Source organism: Hoplias malabaricus, chromosome 1 (genome assembly GCF_029633855.1).
Source record: "Hoplias malabaricus isolate fHopMal1 chromosome 1, fHopMal1.hap1, whole genome shotgun sequence".
NCBI classification, from domain to species: domain Eukaryota; kingdom Metazoa; phylum Chordata; class Actinopteri; order Characiformes; family Erythrinidae; genus Hoplias; species Hoplias malabaricus.
The window spans coordinates 64098389-64118305 of record NC_089800.1 but is presented as its reverse complement, the minus strand read 5'-3'; the positions used below and the strand labels follow the sequence as shown (position 1 = coordinate 64118305).

The window sequence follows — 19917 nt, the reverse complement described above, 5'->3', positions numbered from 1 at the left end:
TAATATCATCCACTCACCTAAGAAGGCTATACACTAGATTCTGGAACAAATCTGTGAAAACTGGGAGACATTCTGTGAGGTCAGGTACTGAAGCTCACTACTGGATGCCCATCATCTGTCATCTTTACCCAAAAATTATGACCCACACTGAATGTAAGACAACAGGACCTGGGATTATTCTAGTTACAATGTGCTAAGTAGACCCCATCACTCCAATTAGGACAGATTTAGCATCAAGTCTATTTTCCTCAGGGTTTACGTTTCCTTTAAAAGTTCCGTCAGAGTTTCAGAGCCTTTTTGTTTTCGAGGTGAGCGAGAGCGCAGGCTGGAGAAGAGAAGCAGGCTCATTATGGAGCACTGCTGCGTCACTTGGCGAAACTCTATCAGCTGACATTAAAGAGAAAAAAAAAACACCTAAAAAGCTTAAAGGTCTTCCATTTACTCAGAAAAGAATCTGAGACACGAAACATCCTCATCTGCACCTTCTCTGAACTTCTCACTCCTCAACTTCTCAAAAAATCCTCTTTAAAGTAAAATCTTAATCTAGTTGATATATTTAATATTTTACATTATGTGAATGTTGTAATATTGTAATTATAATATTGGAAGACGTTTTTATCCCTGCACCAAACTTAATTTCCTCTTTAATATATATATTTTTCAAACTCAAAATTTCACAACAGGAAATATGTTAGATACATCCATATATTACTATTTTTCTTATTTTAACTTATTAATAGCAGTTTTTGCTTAATGAAAGAGATTTTATCCAGTGATTTTGTCTTACAAAATAGGCAGATCTTTTGACTTAATTGCTGATGAAAAAAATAAAAATAAATAAATAAATACACATGTAAGTTTAATGATCATATTTAAATAATGTCAAATTCAAAATGTCATAAAAATATACATACACTGATATATTTACACTACACTTTCAATGAAGACATACAGTTAAGTTTAATTCTGCAGGGTTAAAACCCATGTCTTCTATAGAAAACATATCTGACTTCACAAGCCACAGCTTTATATCAAAAACAAAGGCTTTACCCTTTTGACCCGGAGCATAAACCAGGGCGATGACACAAGCCTAACCCCAAGCTTCAGGAGCGTGAGTGACAACATTTCTACGATAAAACCCTTTCCATTTCGGCTCTGGAGGAGCTGTCAGGATCTGGAGAAATATTCCACTCCGGATGAGGATATCAGTGCTGGCAATCCCCAGCTTTTTTTTTTTTTTTTTTAAACTGATACCTGCTCAAGCCCAGACCTTCTATCTGTACAAACACACACACACACGCAAAGATGTTTTATTTATGGCTCAGGCTCCAGCCTCTGTGAGACAGGTCCTTATCATTTAAATGAAGCCAAAACGTTTCCTTGCTTGTAATTTATTGCATTATCACATGCTCCGTAATGCCAGCTAGAGCCATCATGTAAAATATAACCAAAGAAGAAAAGCCACAAGAGATCCTCATCCCAAAAGTCGTCAGACGTCCCTCCTTTATGCCTGCCATTACGTGGCGAAAGAGGCATCTGACGAAAAGCCAATTTCCCCTTTATCACATTAGCACAGCTACGAGAGAGCAACATTTGTTCTACTCAAGTACACTAAAGCCACAATTACCAATCTCACATATACATGCTTTATATCGGCCCTTTCCTTCTTGCTCTATGAGGGCGGTGGCGATATATTAGTGCTGGCATGACAGTTTATTTAAGAAAAGAAAATTGTCTCTGTGGTGCCGGAGAAGGCGGAAATATATATAAGGCAAAGTGTCAGTGCTTTTAATAAAGGTAATAACTCTCGGAAGGCTATGCTTTAAGCGGAAAGCATATCACAGATCTATTTTCTTTCCCCTCGCTCCTTCCCTGCATCCCTCCACCCCCCTTTCTCACCGTGACCGAAAAAGAACAGGAATCATTTTTGTTAACTAGCTCATGAGGCAAGGCTTCAGAGGTTTTTTTTTTTTCTCTTCTCTGCGCAAAGGCATGTCCGTGACAAATGTCCCACTCTTATTAAAACAAGTGCTTTCCTCATAATCCCCAAAGGTCCCTGCCTCACTGCCTCATGCTGATTAGGGATGTCCCTGGTGGTGGCAAGCAGGATGATGATGCTACTTCTCTCTCTCTCTCTCTCTCTCTCTCACACACACACACACACACACACACACACAACAAAAACCTACACTATATGTCCCAAAGTCTGTAAAAACTCCATGTATATTTAAAGAATTCAGCTGCTTTAAGTGGCCATACAGTTTGTATTATATTGACATAGACGCATGACACACTAGAGCAGTTGTACACTAGCGGTGACTTAAGCTTCACATCTTAGTGTAACTTTGGAATGAGTTGGAGTAGCAGAACTAAATCATCCAGAGTTTGTCCAGTGTTCTTCTGGCTGAATTCAATCAGATCCCCACAGCAATGTTTCAAGATCTAGTCTAAAGCCTTCCCAGAGTAGTAGAGACTTACAGCAGCAGAGGAACAAACTCTTGATTAATATCAATGTAAGGCAGACAGCAACTTCATTCATTCATTCATTCATACATTCATTGTCTGTAATCGCTTACCATTTCAGGGTCGCGGTGGGTCCAGAGCCTACCTGGAATCATTGGGCACAAGGCGGGGACACACCCTGGAGGGGGCGCTAGTCCTTCACAAGGCAACACACACACTCACACACTCACACCTACGGACACTTTTGAGTCACTAATCCACCTACCAACATGTGTTTTTAGACTGTGGGAGGAACACACCAAACTCCTCACAGACAGTCAACCAGAGCGGGACTGGAACCCACAACCTCCAGGTCCCTGGAGCTGTGTGACTGCAACACTACCTGCTGCCCCACCATGTTAACCCACAAGGCAACTTATAAAATGTAATGAATCGCGCTGATTTTGCTCTGCTTCCTATTTGAAGTCCAAAGGTCTTAGAATTGTCCCACCTCCTTATTGGAGTCTCTCCAATCATTGTGCTGTACCCCCTTTTATTTGAGAGTGTAATGGGGTTAGGCATTGTACAAGAGAAAAAAACTGCAGGGAAGGGTACAGAGTAAAAATTATGAAAACAAATTAGAGAAAAAAAAGGAAACAGAGTGAAAATGACTTAACAGAGCTGCTCACGTGGTTCTCACCATGGTGCACTGCTGAAATCAAATGTGGTTGATTCTCATTTAACAGAACAGGCGCTGAAACCTGGTGATCTGAACAGGACTGCTTAGACGGGGTGAACAGGGCTGTGTATTTGATTCATGTGGTCTTTTGAACAAAGCATGTCATAGATGTTTAGCCCCCAGGGAGCTGTCTTAACTTGTAAAAAAAAAAGGGTATAATACGCCCCCTTTAAGGTTAGTGTGTTTGTGTTTGACTGGCATTTTTCCAAAGCATGAGTGAGTGTGCATCACTTCAGAACAAGGTGAAGGGGAATAAAAAATAATAAATAGAATAAATAAATAAATGAAAAGAAATTAATATAAGAAAAACAGGCTTGATTGATATCTAACACAGTGTAATATTATACTACCACCGTGGGGGGTTTGTACAGACATTCAGCAATATCATTGAGAACAATGAACCATAACTTTCAATAAGAGTCATAGTCTCTGGATAGTTCCCTTCCCTCCTAAGGTTCAGGCCACAACAAGCGCTGTTAAAAACCACTGACAGATACCTAAGACCAGCTAACATCTGAGAAGGAGAAGTGAACCAAAATAAAGACAGATGAAGGGAATAATACTGAACACTCACCACACATGACAAACCTAGTGTGACTAAAGATCCCATTAGTTATAATGAAGTGAAAAAGAAAAACTAAACTGCAGACAAAATTTAAATTTAGACTTTTATTTATTTATATAGAATTAATTTTTTGGACATATCAACACATCAATAATATATAGATTAACTGACTGCTGCCATATGTAACTGTAAAACAGGTTACCTTCTGTTTGTTTAGGATTGTTACTGCTTCGGTAACTGACTTGCATCCATCTGCACTTAATAATGTAGCGCTCTGAGAGCAGTGTGTGTTCATATGACTTTGCTTAACAATTTACAGAGTGTAGACACAGGCCAGAGAGCCACGTTCAGCTCATCCATCTCCTGACAGCAGTCAGACTGAGGAGGGTGTCTGACACATTGTTCTGTTCCCTCTGAACAATGCCCACCCCTGCTTCCTCACTACCACCAGACACCCCCCTCAAGAATTGGGGTCAAATCTTGGCCAGTGATTCCGAGTCACTCAAGCACCGGTTTGTGAATACATTTAAGCCTTAAATAAACCTAACCTGACTTATATTGGCAATATTTTGTTTTTTAATCATAGATCAGCCTGATTTTTAACACCTCGCAAAATGTGAGTGAACCATAATAATCCTGGCTTTGTCCATTTATCCATGGCTCTGTCTAAGCTTCATTTACACAATCTTAGGTCAATCTTAAATGGAGTTACTGAGAGTCATACTCAACTTCAAAAAACTTAGAGTGAACTTCAGAAAAGGAGGAGTGATGTGACACAACACTCTGATCTCTCATCAACAATAAACACATGCTGAGCAGGTGGACAGCAGCGAGATGGCTAAACCAAGGCGACATAATCAGCTCCGCCACTTCTGTAAAAAGCCAGAGGCCATGAATGGTCATGGAAAATGACGACTGTTTGCCTTGGATCTGTCCGTTTGGAGAGGGGAGATTCCGGGACAATTCTGGGACGCCTATCACCCCACGGCCACGTTCCTGTCCGTCACGGTTACTCACGCCCAGCCAGGGAGACGTAACGCGCCATGAACACTCCTCATATTGACTTATGGCCATTACCAGCTTCTCAGCCAGCCCTCCCTCTCCCCCACCACTCAGCACTGCCTGCTCTGATTTATGTCCAGCTGCCGCTGATTCACGCAGACTTTAATCTGAAGAAAAGACTCTTGAGAAAACTTGCCAAGAAAAAAAAATCCTTGTCCCCGAACGGACCGTCTAATTTCACCTGACATTGATGTGCTCAAACACACAGTAAATGCCCCTCCTGCAGCGATTAAACAATGCTCCACACTTCATCACTAGCACTTTAAAACAAGCCAACTCAATGCCTCACTATAATTTGAATGACTTTTTCCTAAACTGAAAACTTTGTTCAAAACCAGTGTAAACCTCAACAAACAAAAAGGAGCAGGAGCCTTTTAGCAGAACATTAAAATCATAATAAACCACTTTTACCAAGAAAAAACACTCGCTGTGGGCTTTGTAAAAATGCACATTAGTGGATGGAGTGCAATCTCATATTGGGGTGGGGCAGCAATAGTGATGTTCATCACACTATTTAGTCTCATGTCAAACATGGACAACTGTGGCTGACTGCGGCCTAGGACCCCAGAACCACTCTGAGGAATTCAATGTGGGGTAGGCCTTGCACCCTGTTCCTTCTCCAGTGCCAGACACTGAGAGTAGCATGGACCACATGCCCCAGGCCTACATGCCACCTCCCCCCCAAACTACAGACATGGTGGAGAAGCAGAGAATCAGCCAGGAGAGATTGCCGTGAGCCCTGTCAGCGGTTTTCTGCTCTCCATTGCTGGTCCTCAGCTCCTCCATGCTGTCTGGAGGCGGAGCCAGAGGTCACAAGGCTCTCTGCGTCCGAGTCACTTACTTTGAGCTGCAGAAGAGAACAGAGACACCAAAAGCAGCTTCATGAGCTGGGAGAGAGAGACAGAAAGATACTAAAAAGAAGCATGTTTAAACTTGGGGCTTGAAGGGGAACTACAATCCAAAGCACCACACACTTTTTATGTAATGGTATAAAAAAGAAAAGGAAATAAAAACAAAATAACCCTCACTACAGCCCAGTGTTCCATCCACAAATGTCACAAATGTCATGCACAATGAAGTCAGCAGAAAAATAAATAAATACATGTGAAATGAGTTGTGCTTCCATCCACTACACTATCCACTAGTTTTGCAAAAACATACATGACGTAGACTCATGTGATCAGTGGTAGCATTGAAACAAGGGAAATGGACAGGTTTTAGGGGGTTGCCTTAATATTTATTTGATGGGGATTCTGTGGAATTTCATTCATTTCTTAATATTTTGACAGGGAATTAAATAAATACCGTGTGGCCTTAGCACAGTGCTGTTTTGGTACAATAATCTACACATACAAAAAAACGGAACCTCATGTGGTGGTGGTGGTGGTGGTATGAAAAGAGAGAGGCCCTATAGCACCCATAAGAGAAAAGAACATTCGAAAAAAAACCTTTTCCATTGAGGAACATTTTTCAATATTCCATTGATGAAGAATATTTTTTTTGTTAAAGTTCAACTGTTTGTGACAGAAATGGAAAATGCAGGAGTATGACTTTAAAAACCAAACTCACGCTTTCCAAGTCAGTTTTGGGACTTTCTGCAGTAGACGTTAATTTGCTGTCAGGTGTTTTAGGTGATTTATTCAGGGCCCGTGGCCTCTGGGCTTTAGGGGTCCAGAGAGAGAGAGAGAGAGAGAGAGAGAGAGAGAGAGATAGAGAGACAGAAACACACAGAGAGAGAGAGAGAGAGAGAGAGAGAGAGAGAGAGGAAAGTTTGCCTCTGTTCACCTTGTTTCACCTTCATGGACACTGCCAATCAGTCTCCATCACTCTGGGAGGTATGGACCGCTCTGAGAGGTCATGTGACCCGCTGCTGGAGTCGGATAGAACAAAAAAAAAAAAAAAAGCAGTGCAGATGAGGTCCTGGACCTGGACCCTCCAAACTTCATGAAAAGTTTACTCTTAGGACATGATGGGCCAGTGAGCTACTGTATGAGAGATAAGAAAGGGACCAGAAAATATTGAAGAGCATTTTTCTTAATTTGCTGTTCGTCTACTACATTTCTGAAAGTTTGGAGACACATTTTATAACTTTTTACATTTTTTCCACAGCTTTACGGTCACTCCATGTGGACAGAGACATTCATAAGAAATGCATTAAATGAAATGGGACACACTGTAGCACAATGCACAATATCAGGCTTCGGCTAGAGCAATGACAAGCCCCCAGCATTGAACTGGTGAGCAGTGGAACTGTGTTCTCGAAAAGATCCATTAACTTTGGGATGATCTGGGTTCCAAAACATCCAACATCAGTGCTTGATATCTCTAATATTTTGGTGGCTGACAAATACACACCCAACAATATTCCAGCACTTAGTAAAGCCTTCCAAGTCGAGTAGAGACTAACTGTAGCAAAAAGGAATAAACTCCTGATTAATAGCCTTCATTTCAGAATAAATGCTGGATGAGCAGCAGAATGCTGTCTCTCTGGTCAGTATTGCATTACTAACTGCTACTTCCTTCTCCATAGCTGTATGAACACACTGCTTCCAGGCCTTTATAACACCGCATGCTCTTTTCATTCTCTGTACGACTCTACCCCTCCTTTTCCTCTATTGTTGGAGCTGCAGGGTTCCTGGGCCATGGGCTTGTTGGCCTACATTTCTCCAGGAGAGAGCGCGCGCAGACACACACACACACACACACATGCGCACAGAGAGAGAGAGAGAGAGAGAGAGACAGAAAGAAGGGGAGAAGTTCACGCTGGGTGATGAGCCATGTGCACATTCGGGTTAAGAGCCGGAGCTTCTGAGCTCTTGGCCAAAACAAAGGCATCCCCGGAGAACGTGCATCCGGATTGAGATGCCGCTCGGGCCTGGGCCCTAATTGTCCGTGAAAACGTTCATTAACTTGGCGGATTCTCCTCAAGTTCCTGTGTCCGAAGACAATGTAGAAACAGCCGCGGGAGAGCCGCTCCGTTGAAGCGTGGGGAAGGAATCCATGCCCTTTTCTTCACAAAGATACAGACTTATGTCTCTTGAATTTTGAATGAGGTATGACAAGCTTCTAGACACATCTAAGATCAGAATCAGGGACATATCTTCATACCTTAAAATGTGCTTTCATTATTAAAAAAATAATAATAATAAATAAAAATATATTTTTTTAAAGTAAAAAAGAGAGAGCATATTTGACCCTACCATCCCTTAAATATGAACGAGAGCTGTGAGCAGTATGAGTACTTATGAATGTAACCGAGAGCTTTGAAGAAACAGTAATTAAAATCATTTTAACCACTAAAAAATAGCAAACATTTTTTTATAAAATTGATATTTAATATTTTATTCGTGAAAAGAATAACTGAGAAAACTAGAAGAATTAAAATTTAGCTTTGTAGTGTCAAAGTGAACCAGTTCACAGTCCCCCACATAAGCACTGACTGAAGAATCCAGGTTAATATCCTTCTCTATATATACATTCTTAATGTTATAGGTGTTTGTAAACAAACAAATAAATAAATAAAGTATAACAATAAATCATAAACTATTAAACTGATGTTAACTATTAACGAGATTATACTGTGTCCCTACATGGTGCCTTCATCATGTTTTTGCAACCGAATCCATCAACCTGAAAAGTGAGAGCAGACAATGTCTGGCAAATGGATACAACCAAATGAACATGCTGCTGGCAGGTGATGATGCTGACTTCACTGTTGCCTTATCAGGGAGCTGAGCTACATCAAAAGAGCCCTGACCTCTTGCTGCTCGGACATTTCACATTTCCCTGAGCAAGTTCTGTTTACAGCAAGCTGCAGGATGCCCTCTTGACTTTTATTGATATGATAATGGTTTACCAACTTGGCCCTGGAGGGAATGATCTAATCACAAGGCCTTCTTCAGCATTTTTGAAGTACGTTTCTGATATTTTTTTTCTTTCCAGGCAATGAGACCAGACACAGCTTAAAAAAAGGAATATAGGAAGATCTATAAGACATAACACCCCCCAAAAATACTTTTAGCAAGTGAAATAATCTTAAACCTAGTCAATTATGTAATGTGTGTGACTCAAAGATTATTGTAAGAATACTCATGAATGAACATAAGCAGTATCTGGTGAAATTGTCCATATTGTTTGCCTGTGTTTCCTCAAATTTTAAGCACATTTACAAGGCAAAGGAAGGAGACATCACTCTAAGCAAATAAAGATGTCTGGAAATACATCCTTCACAGTGAGAAATATTACGTATATTAAATACATTTTAGAAGATGTCACTTGCAAAGACACCATATTCTTCCGTGTACAATCACTCCACAATCCCAAAGCACTCACCACTCACTTGATCTCAATTACAGCTCACATCCATGGAGAGTCGAACATCCAGCAATGCAGCAATTCCCCAAAACAATAGTCAGGAGCCCGCTGTCACTTCTCGTTGTCGTCTAAGAGGGCCACATGAAAGAGATCCCGTTCTCCTGCTCTCCTTGCCGTGCTCCTGCTCTCATTATAATGACTAGGGACAAGCACCTGCAGATCAGCTCCTCCTCAGTTCTTCCTCCTTCCCCGGAGCCCTTCTAAACACTATAATGTTCTATTCCTTTTGAGCACTTCCCCTCAGCTCTTTGCTGAGCCTTTGAGTTTCCTCAGACTACAGAGACTTCCACAGAAGCCTTGCAGCAAGACAGTGGACTGACAGGAAGCTCAAGTGTTTGGCTGCTTGATTTTGACCAAACTTGAACTGGCAGTCAGAAGCCAAGTTATAAATATGACAGAAAAACGAGCCTGACACTGTTCGAGTGGAGCAAATGCCAGAAAAAAGTGGAAACACAACAAGCATGTGGCTGTTCCTTATAATGTGTGAATTCAGCCAAATCCACACCTTGTGTAATCTCCATAGAAAAGTATAAAACAAAATGAGTCTTGAGTAGACAAGCCGGCCACTGGGCTGTCAAGCACTGTATGTTCTCAGGACTGATGCTCTCTGAGTTTAGTTTCCATGTTGTAGCATTAACAGCCTCTGTTTTGGGAAGGCAATACACATCGCTCTTAGCATTTAGCCACATAAACAATACTGAGGTCAGGTAATGCTATTGGTAGATTGGTTCTGGATCTCTAAACATTATAAACACATTTGATGGAGCTGTATCACTCCGGAGAACTGCTCCACAGCCCAATGACTGGGGGGATTTCACCCCTCTAGCCCATGCTTGGCATTGAGCATGTAGACCTTAGGCTTGTGTGCCTTGGCTTCAGTGTCCCACTTTATTTCATGCTCTTCAACTGAGATTATAAACAGTGTCCAAAATGAGAGCACCAGAAGGAGTGAAAATTACATATTGTAAGAAGTGTCTGAATACTTTTGGACATGGTGTCCAAGCCACCATATACGGCCCATTTTCTCCCAGCTGTGGTCTGTTTAGATTGCAGATGAAAGCCAGCAAAGATGTTTACGCAAGCCCAAGACACGGCCGTCACCAACAGGGAGCTTATTACCTATGAATTGTGGGTAGGATCTCATTATCATAATAATGTTTTTCTGTCCCAGAAGTCAACCTGCTATTCGTAATCGGGTCGACTGCAATTTAAGGCCGTGATAATCACCGCCATTGAAAGATAATACTCTCTGCAGAGAGGCCTTTCTGTTCTCCTACAATACATATGATGGTCTCATCTCGTCTCATCTCACTTCTCCTCTTTTCTCTCGGTTCTTGCCACTGTGAAACATTTACAATGCATAACAGCACAAGGACCAGGGACTCATGGGCCTGGCTCTTTAAAGAAAAAAAGACACAAGGCATGAAAAGCTTTCTGAAGCTGATAAAGAAGCCATCGTGAAGCATATCAATCACCTCTTCGACCCATATTTGCATCAGAATAATGTCAGCACAAATTACCCTCACACTGAAAAACAAAAATGCTTTTGGACGTATTTTCACACGATTCGCGTGCTGCTTTAATCTGAAATCTAGCTTAATCTTCTTGCAATAATATTAAGATATGTTAACTAGATATAACTAGATATGTTGTGCATGTTTTAGTTGGTTTTAGGACACGATTATTCTAATAGTCAAGAACATTTTTTTAATTATTATAAAATAAGGAACAATCAAATATATCAGTTATAATCAAATGAGCTTTTCTACCTTTATTTATTCTCATAACAATTGCAGTGTAGGAATACATATATGCAGAATAGCATGTGCAAAGAGAAGGGCTTTCCTCTCCACTCTCCCCCTCACCCTGCCATCCCTCTGCCCCCACAGCTGTGAGAAAACAGATGTTTACAGCTGTAATTAACTCCTGGACTCCATGCGTCTTGTCCGAGCCGGAGATCTGTTGCGACACAAAACCTGCTGCAGCTTTTCAGACACAATATTAATAATATCAGTTATTTCTGGCGGCTAATTACAGGGAATATGGATGGAAAGATATTAGTGCACTGCAGATACCTTGTAGACCAGGTCTGATCACGCAGATTAGACGTCTGATAACTTTCAGGCCTGTGCTGAAATTGATTAATCAACTGTGCTACAGACAGAGTAATTTACTTCAGTACAATGAAGGTAGAAGCTTTCACATATCCATGGTGAAATATATCATCATCTTAATTCTGGCCCAGAAATGCTGATCAGCCATAACATTACTACCATCACCTTATTTTATACACTGTCTTTTCTGTCAACTACACTGACCATACAGGAGCACTTTGCAATTCAAAAATTACAGATTGTTGTCCCTCTGTCGGTCTGTATACAGGAAGCAGTTAGCTGAATATTTTGTTGGTGAGCTATTCTCAGTCCAGCAGTGAAACTGAGGGGTTCAAAAACTCCAACAGCACTGATGTTTCAGACGCACTTGTTCCAGCAAAACACATTAACACACCACCATTAACACAGCATATTTGCTTATTTCAAGAAAAGATGTTTACAAAAAAAGTGTCAGTAGATAAAACTGGTAAAATGTACACAAAGTAAAATATGTATTTTCTATCTGTCTATCGTTACACTTATATAGCGCCTTTCTAGATACCCAAGGATGCTTTACAATCCACAAGTGAAAGTGCTAACAACTAAGCCACGGTGCCGCCCAAAATTATGAAATTTTGACATAGTGTACATGGCAGGAGGCTTTCAAAATATGTCAGTATCAACAATGTAGATACAAGGTTTGTCTCTTAATGGTGGCATAATGCAAAGTCTACAAATTTAGCTGCAGCTTGACTGTACTGTTTTAAAAAATGTTATTGTATGATGCTTCCTACCTGTAAGGCAAGGTGAGTCCACTTTCCGATACTGATGTGTCCTGCTGTCCTCATACGTATGGTGAAGTTCCGACCAACTCCAGTGCTGTAGTGGAACTGGACCTCTCCCTTAGAGACAGTCAGTAAAAACACTAATCTGTCCTTGGAACTCTTCTCAAACACAGTCCTGTGTAAAGAGAAATGTGATTAACTGATAAGTGAAAAAGGAATAAATACCTAAAAGCTGGACTAATGCTTATGTCTTGTGAATTAATTTTTTATAAAAACGGCGATATGCAGACGTACATAATTAGCAGATAAAATAAAGTATATGACATCCTTTATAATTAGTGCATTCAGCTGGTTGAAACAATATGACATGAGCCACTCTGGTGTAGATTTGGGATGCACAAGTAAACACCTCCATCTCTGTACACACCCACACCATGTTTATGTAGTTGAAAGTCATCAAATCCTCTTCACAGCTATGTTCCTATCTAGAAAAACAACCTTACTTACAAGAGAAATGTGGGAAACCATTTGGGGGAAAAATAATGATTGTTCTAAAATGTGAATATAATCACATGGAATCATGAGGCCAAAATTAAGGTTTATTTAAATTACCTCAATATAATAACATGTCAAAACATGTTACACACTGATGAAGGCTACATCTTGGTGCAGAACATGAAAAGGTGAGGCTCTGCTTGGGACATTAGTAAACAATCAATACGCCCTTGAAGGCCAGCGATGAGCCATGTTTTTTTACAGGGATATGCCTTGGCAAGTGACATTTATGCACCTTGTATCAATACTTTCCATTTGCCGTTTGCTGTTAGTCAAAAAGCTTCCTCATCTACTGTCAAATGAAACACCATTATGGGCTTTTTATGAGGAAACGAAAACGTTTACGAACATGGGCCACTGCAGCCAATAAATCATAAGGCAACATGTTTTCTGTGCTCGTCAGGGTTGAGCCCTCCAGTCTCGCTTTGCCTTTAACCGCTTTTTCCTCATGTGTTCTACTTGCAATTAGGCCGAGTTCCTCCGCAAGGGAAATGCCTGCGTTTATTTAGCATTCGACACAAGCTTGAGAGGCGAGGGATCCCAGAGCAAGACAGCATTTGGTGCATATTTTTATGTCATGTTACAGAAGAGGGCTCTTGGGTTTGTATTAAAAACAGAGGCCCATTAATTCACTAAGAGAAGAATTAATCAGTGTGTACACTCCCGTCATTGTCACCACCAGAATTCCTGTTGAAAAAGCCATGACCACACTGACTCAATTATTCATTTTTTCAGTGTTTGCACACCACTGTCTCCTATCTCTCTTCATCCTTTACACTTGTTATAAAATGCCAAACCTGTTGTTCTTCTTTTTGCTGTTGTTTTTCTTTGCAAGTGTCTCATCTCTGTTCCTTTCATCCCATCACCCACTTTCAGCTACATCATTGTCTGCACCGTGGAAAAAACAAAGTGCCCTTTGAGATGATGCTCTCTCTCTCCGTCTCAGAAGGCTCACTGTGGCAATTTTGTTTCATTGATCTAAAACTGGACACAGCTGGTCTTGTTTGGGGCAGAGTGGGAGCGAGTTTTTTATATATATATTTTATTTGTTCAACACGACTAGACAAGCGCATTACAAATGAATTTAACACCAAAACCAACTCCTCGCGGTAGTGAATTACTAGCACCAGCATGTGGCCAGCAGTCTAGAGACACAAATAAAAGCAATGCCACAACTTAGCTGACTTCTTTTTTTATTATTATGATTCCAGGTTTTATCACTTCTCAACTTTATCTTCCAAAACCATACTTGACCACACTAACAATTATGTGCCTAAATGCCATAAAACATTTTCAGTAATGTCCTAATATCTAACATGGACCCTTCCCAGAAAAGTAAAGGTTGAACTCCCTATTAATACCCTCTCTTTTAGAAGAAATGCTATCTGAACACACTGTCCTTTTTTGAAAAGGCCAAGAAGAGAAACTGATCTCTCTGATTAAACAAGATATTCACTCTCTTAAGTGACAGCAAACACGTCTGATCTCCTTAAGGGAGTTTTCTGGCAGCTGAGCTACTTACATTACTGAGTCTTCCTCGAGTTTCAGCCAAACCGTTAGCGTAAATGAGCCGGCCGGGCCCAGGTTTGGAGCTGAGGGAGAAGCCAAACAACCACTCTGGTTTCGAAACACGAAGCTGGTGGATCCGGCCTCTGCCCTGGGGTGGAGGTCTGGGCTGTCGCCTTGTGGACATTGTCCCATTCGGGAGGAGAGGAGGAGGTCAATGTGGTGTGGGGAGGATGAGCGATATGGACAGTCCTGGACACAGAACTGCTGGGAACAAGTGAGGAGATCCTCCTGGGTTTTCACAGGTTTGCAAAAGGCACTCCGTTCTGGAATTCCACAGGTTACTCCGTAAGGTTCCACGCTCACAGGTTTATAGGCTCCAATGTTCTCCAACTTGGGGAAAGAGCCCTGGGGAACCACTGGGTGATGGCTGACGAAAAGACCCAAAAAATACAGCAGTGACACAGTACGTTTGCGCCCAAGGAGCCAATACATGCTTCTCACCAGCAAAAAAGGCCTCAGACACATTAAATAAGTAATGAACTTGGAGGTGACATTTTTTTCCTCCTTTTATTATTTTTCTACTTAAGCAGTTCCCAGTGCAGCTTTAATGGTACGATGTCCAAGAGCAGCTAAAAGCCTTCACATGATAGCTAGGATTTGGGCCTGCTGCTCTGGTCCGTCGGAGAAACTACAAAGAAAGGAAAAGGAAAAGAGAAATCAAATGTGAGGCATAACTTTTCCAAAATCCGACCCCAAGCTCTTAGGATTCCAAGCAAATCATAAGAGCCACAATCTGGAATTGCAGCGAGCATGACCTGAATGAAGGGCTTTCCTTACTGTGCTGCCCAAGTGGAAGGCTTGGGGTTATTATATTTTTTTTATAATTTAAATAACACATTTGACTCTATCATAAATTGTCATATGCCATAAGTTACAGGCTGAAACAGAAACATGAAATATGCGCAAAAACATTGCATTGAAATGCACGGGTATACCACCTTTCAGACTGTCCCCAGAGGTGTCACATTAAAGGGACATTTTGTTACTACTCTTAAATACAACCCCAATTTCAAAAAAGTTGTTTACACGCTGTGTAAAATGTGCATAGGTAATACATAAATAAAAACAAAATGCAATGATTTGCAAATCACAGAGACCCACGTTTTATTCAAAACAGAGCACAACATGTCATGTTGAAAGTGAAATTTCATTAATTTATGCCATGTAACTGTGTCATAATATTCAGGGATGCAAGGCAGGAACAGACCCTGAACTGGGTGCCAGTCCATCAGAGAGTATTGCACACTCACAAGTATGGACACTTTGAATAGTCAATAAGCTTAGTGGCAGTAACTTTATCTGCAGAACCACCATGCTGCTATCTTTGAGATTTGTTAAAGTCAAATTGGAAATGTAATTTTAACAGCCTACCTGCAGCCTTGTAACTCCACATTAGATGAACTCACCCCCTCCTCTTTGAGGTATAGCCTTGATTAGTGCTGGGCGATATGAGCACAAATCAATATCACGATTAATTGTAGATTTTACCACAATTACTGTTAATGAATAATTATTTTTGTTTTTGTATTTTAGACCCTCATAGTTCAGTGACGAGGCTTTTACTGTAAATATGCTCCAGCATTAAACATGGAATATTTTTTCTAATGTGGCTGGGAGCTTGTTCCTCTTGTTTTCTGAGCACAGTTTATATTTGGTGTGTGATTGTGCTTTGGTCGCTGAAACTGTTTTTTCTCAGCATTTACATTTGACTTCTTTTTGTTCAGTGTCGCCTTAATTATAGTCAAAACAGAGCATGTCCAAACCACAGATGCTGTGATTGTCTTTGGTATGAGCTGCTCAAGTCATGGTCGGCCTCTGCATTTAGGTTGCTTCCATGTGGCAGATAGAGGCAGAATCATGTGACTACTGCTTAGTAATGTGATTTTAAAGGGACAGTACATGAACACCTGGTGGGGACATAACAGAATTAAAATAATTGATATAATCGATACAGACTATATTATGTCTATTAGAGGTCCTGAATGTTGATTTCGATTAATTTTCAATTAATTGCACAGCCCTAGCCCTGATTAAGCCATTTTATTATGCAGGGGCACATGAAATGTTGCATGAAACTTTATATTCATACACTATACTGCCAAACGTATTCACTGACCATCCATATAATTGAATTTAGACATTCCACTCACTTTCATGGCCACAGGTGTATAAATCCAAGCCCCTAGGCATGCAGACTGCTTATAAACATTTGTCAAGGATGAGTCACTTTCAGGAGCAGAATTCAATGAATTCCAGCGTGGTACCATGATAGGATGCCTTCGGTGCAGCAAGTCCATTCATGAAATTCCCTTGCTACTAAATATTCCACAGTCAACTGCCAGTGGTGATATAACAAAAATGGAAGACATTGGGAACAGCAGCTACTCAGCCACAAAGTGGCAGGCAATGAAAAATCACAGTGCAGAATCAGCAGATTCTGAGGTGCATAGTGGTCACCAACTTTGTGGAGAGTCAACTGTTTCAGACCTCCAAACTTCATGTGGCCTTCAGATTAGTACATAGAAAGCTTCATGGAATGGCTGAGCAGCCACATCCAAGCCTTACATCACCAAGGGCAATGCATAGCAATGGAAGCAGTGGTGTAAAGCACACCGTAGTGGAGACATGACCTCCACCCAGAAGAAAAACTGTGGGATGAATTAGAGTGGACACTGCAAGCCAGGCCTTGTCCAAATTCAGTGTCTGACCTCACAAATGTGCCTCTGGATGAATGTTTAAAATTACCATAAACACCCTCCCAAACCTTGTGGAAAGCCTTCCCAGAAGAGCTGAAGCTGTTATAGCTGCAAATGAGCTGACATCATAATAAACAATACGGATTAACAAAGGGATGTCGCTCAAGTTCATATGCGTTCAAAGGCAGCAGAGCAAACACTTTAGACAATATAGTGTATGTTATATAATTTTGATCTAAACATGTGGGATTGCTTACAAGTGTAAATTACTCACAGGAACCTGTAATATGTAGGATGTACATATTTTTTAGTCCACATGAATGCCTGCCTCCTCATAAAGGAAATACTGGTGATGCTTCTGTGACCAATGTTTGCATCTGATGGTGTTCCGGTAAAACTAGGCTTGCCCAGTCTTAAAGGGCTAAGTGAAATCACCTATTAAATCAAGGCTTCCCAAACTGAGAATCACATGAAGTCACTGGATTTAAAACATCCAGTCAATGGGAGGAAATGGGCACTTTCTACCTTTGTTTATGTTTACTTATTTTAAAACATTATTCAAAATGTTAAAACTGCCTTTATAAACATATACCTGCCCATATACCTGCAACTACATTACACAATATAATATACATATAAACAGCAAACAAAAAACGTATTTTTATACAATTAATAAAAGACAGGAAAAAAGGCAGAAACTGGGTGAAAATAAAGAAAGAATATTATGTAGCTAACATGTTTAGCGCTGTTATGAGACGAGGGAAACGTTTAAACGGTATTTAGGGTTTTTAAATGCAAGTTTTACATCCAAATGACTTTGAAAATACACACCACACGACCCTACACTCAACAGGTGGCTCGGCGTCTGAGTCTCTGTGTGAAACGTTAGCATTTAATTATAGAGTCACAGCAAAATACAGATAAACCGAGTGACACTAAAACACGACCCGAACTTTAACGTTAGTGCTGACGTCATGGCGTTACGCATAATTTACGTATCCAAACGTCGATAAATTGTTGAGAACACTAATTTACATTAGCCGACATATGAGGAGAAATAAACAAAAGAAAATGTGTTGTTCTTACCTCGGGCTGTGTTTCGGGCACATGGCTGCGGAGAGAAAAGCAGATTATAAGAGTTTTACCATCTGCTCGGTGCGCGCCCTGTAAACACAAACTTAAGGAGACAGAAAAACGCTCAGAGGTGAGAGGAGAACAGACGTGTGCTGTGTAGAGGCTGAGAATTGAAATAGGCAGAGTTTCAGGGGTAAAACGAAGAGGAAATGCAAGGTACAGCAGAATAAACCCTGCGCAACGCGCCTGTTGCGTCTCGGAGCTCACCGCCGGTATAAGTGGCTCTTCTGGCGCTCGGGAACGCGCTCGGCGTCGCTAGGCAACGTCTCCAGACCCGGATTCATTCAGGTGCTGGACTCCAGGAGAGGAGCAGAGGACAAAGCACTAAAGGAGGAGGGGAAAGGAGGGGGTCAATGCACAAAGCCACTGTATCAAACGGGACAGGGGAGACACACACCTGGAAAGAGAATTACACATCTGGAGGAAGAGAGACAGCTAAGTGAAGGGAGAGGCTGAGAAATGTGGAATTCTGCATCAACCAATAAACCTGAAATCGTTCTGAAAGGGACACACGCCTAAAGGAAGTGTGATACACCTGGATGGATAGATACATATGGAAAGGGAATGAGAGACAGAAAACTAGATTATTGTTGAGACACTTGGAGGGAGAGAGAGAGACATCTGAGCAGAGAGAATAGAGAGAGAGAGAGAAATACATGACTGCAGAGAGAGGGAGCGTGACACACCTGGACAAATACAAATAGTGATACATATGTTGGGCAGGAGAGAGAATATTTTACCTCAACTGATACCTGACACCAGGCGGCACAGTGGTGCAGCAGGTAGTGTCACAGTCACACAGCTCCAGGGACTTGGAGGTTGTGGGTTCGATTCCTGCTCCAGGTCACTGTCTGTGAGGAGTTTGGTGTGTTCTCCTTGTGTCTGCGTGGGTTTCCTCAGGGTGCTCTGGTTTCCTCCCACAGTCCAAAAACACATGTTGGTAGGTGGATTGGCGACTCAAAAGTGTCCGTGAGTGTGTGTGTTTCCCTGTGAAGGACTGGCGCCCCCTCCAGGGTGTATTCCCACCTTGTGCCCAATGATTCCAGGTAGGCTCTGAACCCACCATGACCCTGAAGGATAAGGGTTACAGATAATGAATGAATGAATAATACCTGGCACCATTTTGGAAGGAGAGACAGAGACCTGGAAAGAGGGGGATATGCCTGAAGAAAAAAAAGCCCCACTCCACTCACCGGCTCATTGTGGCACACTCATGTAGTCTGTCCAACTCGGTGCCTGTTTTCAAAATTCCTTTTCTGCTTCAAACAGCACTGAGACAATGACAGTTATCCAAACGTTGCCCCCTTGTAGTTACACTGGTATAGTGTTGTATTTTCTTGAAGGAAAAAAAAGATAAGAACGACAGTATTTTACACTGTATGCTCTTTATTCGACAAGCAACACACACCACTGGGTCTCTTTAAATGACCCAGTGGTGTGTTTATTCTAGGCCAGTTCAGAACATTTCTATAGGCCATTCAACTTTTGAAACCATGTGTGTGTGTGATGTTCATTTTTTTAATCACATATTTGTAGATACATTTCTTCTGAAATGGTTTTGTTCACCCCTACTGCCGTTAGTCAGGAGTTTCTTTGTCTGTGTAATAAATATTTTTTTTAAAAGTACCTCCATCAGATTGTTCATTTGACAACTCTTCAGTTAAATCTGGGCCAGATGCTTATGCATGAAGAAGCCATGTTTATTAGACCTTGCTTTCAGAATGAATATAAACCAAAATATGCCTTTCTGTATTCATGCTTCATAGCTTTCTTTAGTAAAGAAGATATCTCAGAAAGCACTTAGAGCTTTGTGCTGTGGTATTGTGGTTCGAAACTGCTAGGAGTTCAAACTGCTTTGCTGAGAAATACTCCATGATTTAAAGCTGGCTCAGTAAATAAGCCC

The 19917-nt window shown here is 41.1% G+C and overlaps 1 protein-coding gene across 1 annotated transcript in view; it reads right to left on the bottom strand.

The window, feature by feature from the left end:
- Positions 1–18220, bottom strand: part of ush2a (Usher syndrome 2A (autosomal recessive, mild)) — a 248165-nt gene extending 229945 nt beyond the window's left edge. Inside the window, exons 1-3 of the mRNA XM_066670600.1 lie at positions 17967–18220; positions 14138–14812; positions 12070–12235 (exon numbers count right to left, since the gene is read on the bottom strand). Coding sequence (XP_066526697.1) covers positions 12070–12235; positions 14138–14649 — 678 coding nt within the window. The 5' untranslated portion in view covers positions 14650–14812; positions 17967–18220. The remainder of the gene's footprint in view (positions 1–12069; positions 12236–14137; positions 14813–17966) is intronic.
- Between the last annotated feature and the right edge of the window lie 1697 nt (positions 18221–19917).